The sequence below is a fragment of the Penaeus chinensis genome, chromosome 7 (genome assembly GCF_019202785.1).
Source record: "Penaeus chinensis breed Huanghai No. 1 chromosome 7, ASM1920278v2, whole genome shotgun sequence".
Taxonomy (NCBI): Eukaryota; Metazoa; Arthropoda; class Malacostraca; order Decapoda; family Penaeidae; genus Penaeus; species Penaeus chinensis.
Window position 1 is genome coordinate 5,647,933 of NC_061825.1, and position 7,500 is coordinate 5,655,432.

A 7,500-nucleotide genomic window follows, 5' to 3' on the forward strand; every position below is an offset into this window, starting at 1 on the left:
AGCACACCTGTGTCACCAACATGGGCCTATATATAACGACCCTCGGGATAGCACATCACACGTACTCATCACACATCCTCGCCTTCAACATCCTGAACCATGTTTCGACTCTCGTTTCTGCTGGCCACGACGCTCTCGGTAAATTATTTCATTCAGATTAGCCCTCTAGAACTCATTTTGTTTACATGTTCGTCCTCTATGTTGATGCCCTTTCCTCGAGGTGAGGTGTAAAAAGCTGGAACATGGGGTGCTATTTCAAATACTATATGTGTTTTCAAATTTTCATTCAAACAACCTTTTTTTCATGATTCTCTTCTAAACCAGTTGGCGCTGTGTCGGGGACTTCCCAGTAAACGGATTGAGGAATTCGTGTGTCCTGAGGGCGGATGGACACTCGTAGAGACATCGTGCTTCTTGGTGTCCAACGCTTCCGGCAACTGGTTCGAAGGACAAAGCTTCTGCAAGGGTTTCGAAGCCTCGCTCGCTTCGGTGTCCAGTGATGTTCAGCAAGAGGCTCTCACAGGTCTTTTGCTTTCCTTCACGAGGGGGTTGTCTCTTGTGTAACTTTGGTCGAAAAGGATTCTTATTTTGAATTTACACATAAAAGTTAAATGTTTTACAAATTCATACCCTCTATTATTTCATTTAAATACGTAACTTGACTTCCGAGATACTTCACATCCTTCCTCCCCGTAAATTTCCCCTTTACTTGCAGGTTTGCTGACTGGAGACACCTGGATTGGTCTCAGCGATCTTCAAGGGGAACACACGTATTCTTGGGATGATGGATGTCCCCTCGAGTACTCCAGGTCAGGCTTTCTATTAATAAACACATGGACGTCAAACGAAAGAAGGGGAAAAGGCCTGTGAATCCAAAGCATATCTTAAAACATATAAATTACGTGAACATTCGTGTTGCACGTTAACATAACTGACTAAATAAAAAGAGGTCGTTCAGACACCAGTCATCCTTCTCCCAATTGCAGGTGGGCGAAAGGTGAACCAAGCAACTCAGGAAGTTTCTGGGTCTTCGGCGATAGTGAAGACTGCGTCGAGATGCGGCAGGAGGTCGGGTATCTGTGGAATGACGCTCACTGCGAGGACTCCAAGCTGTGAGTCCCTGTGATTGAACTTCGTATTGTTGTAATCCTTCAAGAACAGCGATTTTTTCTGCTTTGTGTCTTCTTTGATCGCAAGGACAAGGAAATACAGGGTGAATACTATTTACTCTTTCGTGTAGATTCATGTGTAGTCGCCCAGCTGATCCAGCGCCCACCACCACTACCACCACCACCACAACCACCACTACGACAACTACCACCACTCCAGCACCCGCCTGTGAGGAAGGATGGGAGATTTACGGTCTGTCTTGCTACCGAGTGAGTGAAAATACGGCGTCCTGGACTGAGGCCAAAGATAGCTGCATTGGTCTCGGAGGCGTGTTGGCTTCCATCAGCAGCGAGGACGAGCAGACGTTCGTGAGCGGTAAGTGGCGTCATGGCGACGGCCTCCTACAGGGGCATCAGCTGATTCCTCGTTTCATTTTGACTTTGCTTCAGTTGATCGACTGCAAGTGATCTGGACTCTCTTCCTCGCTTGCTCACAGGTCTGCTGACTCGCAGCGCCTGGATTGGTCTCAGCGATCGGAATACTGAAAACGAGTTTGCATGGGAGGACGAGAGCCAGTCTAACTATACAAGGTATTATCGCTCGCTATCCATATGTCATTCCGTGATCGTTCTAAACTATATGAAATTAAAATAGCTACAAAAACACTTTGATGACCTAACCGGAAGAATATACCTCTAATGCCAAAGGAAATATATGCATTCTCCTTTTTACACTTTCCACACCAGCTGGAAGGAAGGGGAGCCTAATAACCACCTAGCGTTCCTGACCTTTGGCGTGGGCGAGGACTGTGTCGAGATGAAACAGGAATACAGCTTCCTCTGGAATGATGAGAATTGCTCCGCGAACAGGGCGTAAGTTCAGTTCTTTTTACATGTATTATCATGTTTACATTGCACAATATGTTATAAATGTAGTAAAGAGTATGTTTTATTAATACTCTACCGCATACATTTGGACGTATGCCTGTTTCTTTTGTCTTTTCTTTTTCGTGGTAATTTCAGCCCCACTTTTCGTTGTAGGTTTGTGTGCGAACGACCTGCAGAGTAACGGCGGTGTATCCTTCCGAGTTACAAGTTTCCAAGGAAAAGCCTTCCCTGACTCGTTCTGATCCACGTTACTGTATACGATATGCAATAAATCGAACAGAGCATCAATGAAATTCTATGACTACATCTTTATATACAAGAATATGAATACATTGGATAAGCATTCATCAACTTCGATGGTTCCTTTATTGAAACAGGATGACAGGAAGTTGCTAAAGGGAAGCACACAAACACGTACACACGCAGAAATATTTATGTATATGTGTGTGTGTGTGTATGTGTGTGTGTGTGTGTGTGTGTGTGTGTGTGTGTATGAAAGATGGAATAATGCAATGCCATATTGATATCGATAAATAACAACCCTCCCTGACCAGGGCTTGTACCCAGGTCACTCCGGAGGGCCAGTGCTAAACCAAACATACCACACGACCCACTAAAAGGAGTGTGCAACTAGGATCTCACTAGCTCCATAGACATCACCTATCTACTTATACTAGAGCAATGATAGCGAAGTTTTTATAATATATCTCTCTCTCCACACACACACAGAAACACACCTATATCAATCGTCTTTTACCGTCCGTAGAATATAATTTTACTGAATAAGCAAGCCAGACCCGTAGTTCAGCAATCTAAGGAATTTGTTAAATGTATCAAGTTACAAACTAATAGATGCACTGGCCTTCGCGATCAAGATAACGGTGACTATTTAACTGATTTTCTGCAGACACATTCCACATAAATGACAAAAAGGAATCGTATAAGATTTCATGTGCAATAACACTGGATGACATTAAAAAGCAAATAATTATTTGATTATTTTTATATTTTGATTTTGTTGCATTTAGTGACAATTGACCATTTGTAAATTGTAAATAGCTCTTTTTTAAGTATTTTGGATCCGCAGGCCAACTGCTGCATTTTTCGCTAATTTTCCCATATCAGTCTTTCTCGGATCAATACCAGCATTCTGCATTGTCTAATATCTATACTAGGGCATGGCCATAATTACATTTAACGAAGCCCTTGGATGTTAAAGATATATCGGGATACAAAGTAAACATGTGCTATAGACGGTCATGTTATAAAGACAAATGGATGGTTGTAGGAAGGCAAACATTGGACTAAATTGAGAATACTCGATGGCTTTACATGATCACGTTTACTTTACTCATCAATTTGATATATACGACATTGAACCTAATATTGATACCAATTTAGTATCGAACTTACAGAAATTGGTTAATAACACCATCACACCTTTAGCTTAAAAACGACAAAAAATGAACTGCTCATATCTTACAGAGGAAGGAAACTATTGAACTTCTTTCCATATTACTGCTGACTTCCTGTATTTACTTCACCTTTACGGGACCACTGTATACTCCTTTTAGAACATCATTGCTAGTGTTTAAGGTTTCATAACACGAGCATTCATTTTTCCACAACTTTCAGTAATAATACATGCATTTCCTGTAATACATTTAGGATTTCTCAGTCAACACAAGACCGCATTTATAGGAAGCACAATAACACTGCCTGTTCACTGAACTTCAGTGTGATTCTCGAGTCAACTTGGGAAGAAGTAAGCTAGATGTGGACCTGAAAATTACCGAAAAAAAAGTTGTTTTTTTTTGTTTTGTTTTTTTGTTTTAAGTGTGAATTATGTGATATTATTGTTATATCAGCATGATCCAATAAAAACAACGAAGACTTTTATTTTTGTTATTCTTACATAATTGATTATATTCTTTTCATTTTATTATTGCTTATTTATTTTATTTTTTATTTAGTTATTTATTTTTTAGATACTAAATAACAGCTGATGTACACTACATTTTCTGTTAGATTTTAGAAAGTAGAGAAAAACGTATCTTACGTAATAACGTAGGGATCCGATGGAATTTGAGACGTATTTTAGCAAACAGAAAATTATATATAAAAAGTAGGGAATCGTACTTGTTATTCTGAACTTCGGAATCTCCCCCCCCCCCCCCCCCCTCCAGCCAGCCAGCTTACTCGAAACATGAAAACACTTTCTCAAATGTACGGTATAATTGTCACTGTGCTAAGCGGGGGGTAAAAATGGAACAAAAACAAAACAAAGACAAAAATAAATAAACTGTTATTTTTGCTATTTAGAATTATCACCTCTACAATTATTTTTTATGTATTCAATTAAGCCCTCTAAGTAACCTTATTAAAACCAAATTCAACAATTAATTTTTCTTTTTTTAAATATAGATAATCATTTCTGTCTCTTAGAACCTAGTTATTCTTGATAAATTTACGGCGATTATGAACTTCTTCACGCGTAAAAATACGTCTTATTTTCCTGAGATTTCTCCTCGTTTTCTCTAGAGTATTAGTTCAACCTTGAATATATATCTCTTATAATAGAATCCATTGATATTGATGTAGATGAAGGGTCTTTCTTATTAACGATACTTTGCTGCGTATTATTTTTATGAACGTTTCTCCGTAGTTCATTTCTAGTTTGCATTATCAATCGAACACTCACACACATTAATATATGCACATACTCACACACGCATACACACACACACACATAAACACACACACACACACACATAAACACACACACACACACACACACACACACACACACACACACATATATATATATATAAACAAATATAAATACATATATATATATATAAACAAATATAAATGCATATATATATAAACAAATATAAATGCATATATATATATATATATATATATATATGTGTGTGTGTGTGTGTGTGTGTGTGTGTGTGTGTGTGTGTGTGTGTGTGTGTGTGTGTATATTGTGACAAGGGATAATCAATAACTACATCTTATATGATATTAATGTTTTATATTAGGAGAAATAAATAAATAGATAATGAACATGCAGATAGGTACAGGATAAACTGATATTCATAATATCATAATGGCAATACTTTTATTGTTATGATTTGCGTCTATTTAGCCAATGTATTATACTTTACAGCTATTATCCTGAACTACGAAAACAAATTACAAACTGCCACGCCTAAAAGTGCCAGATTTAGGAATTCGTGTAGATCGAATCCTAATACAAAATATATTAATCTACGCGTGGGTGTTCGTGTATGCGAAGTATGCGCAGGTGTGTGAATGTGAATGCTCGTGATTACAGACGTATTGGTTTATAAAACATACCGTGTTGTCCAAGTGCATCCTGTTTGCTTAAAATCCTCGGCAAGATTCTTGTGCTCTAAATCATGCGATAATTTTCATGTGCAGAGGTTGATAAATACAACGATCAATAGAGCATGAGGTACATTCTTACGTCCAGAGATTGATAAATAGAAAGGTTAATAGGTCATCAGGTACGTTCTCACGTACAGAGATGAATAAATACAAGGAATGATGGGTAATGAGGTTCATTCTTACGCGCAAAGATTCTGAGGTATGTGACACTGCGTGACGTAACGAGACTCGCACTCCTCCGAGCTCATGGGAACGCACCGACCCGTGCCATCCCTCACGATTTGCTCCCACTCGTAGCCTTCGGGACACTGTCGGGACAACTGTCGGAAATCACCTGTTTCTGCGTCCAACGTGCAAACGAAGAATTTCCGACAGTCCATCGGGTCTGCGAATCTTCCTTCATCCTTGCAAACGAATTCGGGGAGTTGCCAGTTGCAAGGGTCCTCGCACCGACCCGTTTCCTCGTTGTACATGGAAGGACCATGGGTTTGGGGGCAAGTGAATGCATGCTGGAGCCACCCCTCTTCAGTGACGATGCAGGCATAGTACCTGCTGCAGTCCTCAAGCACAGCAAACACCCCCGGAGTCACGCAAGCAGGGAGTCCCGACACGCTCTTGCACTGCACCTCCCGCTCGTCGAACACCTGTCCGTCCGGGCAGTGATGGAGGTGCGTTTCCCCGTATTTATCACAAAGGAAAAACGACCCCCTGTCGTAAGCGTCCTGGTAGAACACTTCCTTCTCGTCACACACGCAGGACTGTGGGAGCCCAGGATAACAGACGCTGCTGCCGAAGGATGCGTGGTCGCCATAACAGAAGTCGCCGCTTCCGCACACCGAGGGAAACGCCTTGCCGTTGATACAGTTAACCAGCGTTTTACAGTTGGCACACACGTACTGGTTGGGGGCGTCGGCGCAGACGGGGTCCAGGGAAGGCACGTGGATCTGCATTCGATCGGTCAACCTTAACGTCACATTGCAACCCTAAAAATCAACGGAAGAAGAGGTGAACATATATATATGTGTGTGTGTGTGTGTGTGTGTGTGTGTGTGTGTGATTATTTTAAATTATAAAGAGAGAAAAAAAGAAACAGTTCAAAGACAAACCGAAAAAATACATTTCAACCTTCTTTTTATATGGGCATTTTAAAGTACCGTCCACCGGTTTCATTCTGGTCATGAGTGTATTAAGAGCATGTGGAAATTCCTCCACCATTCCCCACAGACTGATTTCATCTTACCCTCAGCACCCTCAAAAAAAAAAAAAAAAAAAAAAAAAAAAAAAAAAAAAAAAAAAAAAAAACATAAAAATAAAAGTTAAAAAACTAAATGCATGCCATCTACATCATAAACATCCCAAACACCCTAAGTTCCCCGCAGGAGCCTCTGAGCACCCAAGTTTCCCGCAGGAGCCTCACCTTAACCAGCGTTTCCTCGACGCAGCGCCCAAGGAGTGGAGAAAATGCCTGACGGAGACCACAAGACTTGGGTCTAGGGATCCCGGTGCCGTCCTCCACACACGCCAGGTAGGCCGTACAGCTTCCAGGTACGCTGTGATTTCCGACCGCTTTGCAAGACAACCTGTAGGGTAAGGTTAACAGGTAAGCTTGGCCGTCTTGGTTGTTAAGAGAAAAGGGAAATTTTCCAGACTTTCAGGAAACTATAGTGTTTATGTATGTTTGGAAAATTACTTTCACTGATGCCTACAGTATATAAAGGTATGGAAAGTTACCCTAATAAAGTTACGTACAGTGTATAAATTGAAAATTACGAAAATTGAAAGATAATTACGGTAACTGGTATGTACAGTAAACAAAACGATTAGAGAATTGCCTTAAGGTACGTGTACCATATAATTGATTAGAAAATTATCATAGCAGCTACGTCTAATAACATGTGCAATACATAACTATCAATCAGGTGTGTGTGTGTGTGTGTGTGTGTGTGTGTGTGTGTGTGTGTGTGTGTGTGTGAATAGAAAACCATGCAATCAACTAGTTATATACAGTATATGCAAACTTAGAGATTTTTTTTTTTTTAATCGTTCAAACATATGCATTTAGATTTAATATTAAGATTCCTCAGTC

At 40.2% G+C, this 7,500-nt stretch overlaps 2 protein-coding genes across 2 annotated transcripts; one reads left to right on the forward strand and one right to left on the reverse strand.

Moving 5' to 3' along the window:
- The first annotated feature begins 69 nt into the window (after window positions 1-69).
- On the forward strand, window positions 70-2,285 carry LOC125027516 (macrophage mannose receptor 1-like). Its single transcript, XM_047616597.1, has 8 exons — window positions 70-138; window positions 325-523; window positions 716-809; window positions 987-1,112; window positions 1,241-1,485; window positions 1,607-1,700; window positions 1,857-1,982; window positions 2,151-2,285. Exons 1-8 carry the CDS (start codon window positions 100-102, stop codon window positions 2,176-2,178), a joined length of 951 nt encoding a protein of 316 aa, XP_047472553.1. The 5' UTR covers window positions 70-99; the 3' UTR covers window positions 2,179-2,285.
- Window positions 2,286-5,022: 2,737 nt separating this feature from the next.
- LOC125026782 lies at window positions 5,023-6,364 on the reverse strand. The gene has a single exon (XM_047615381.1). It carries the CDS (start codon window positions 6,362-6,364, stop codon window positions 5,594-5,596), a length of 771 nt encoding a protein of 256 aa, XP_047471337.1. The 3' UTR covers window positions 5,023-5,593.
- Between the last annotated feature and the right edge of the window lie 1,136 nt (window positions 6,365-7,500).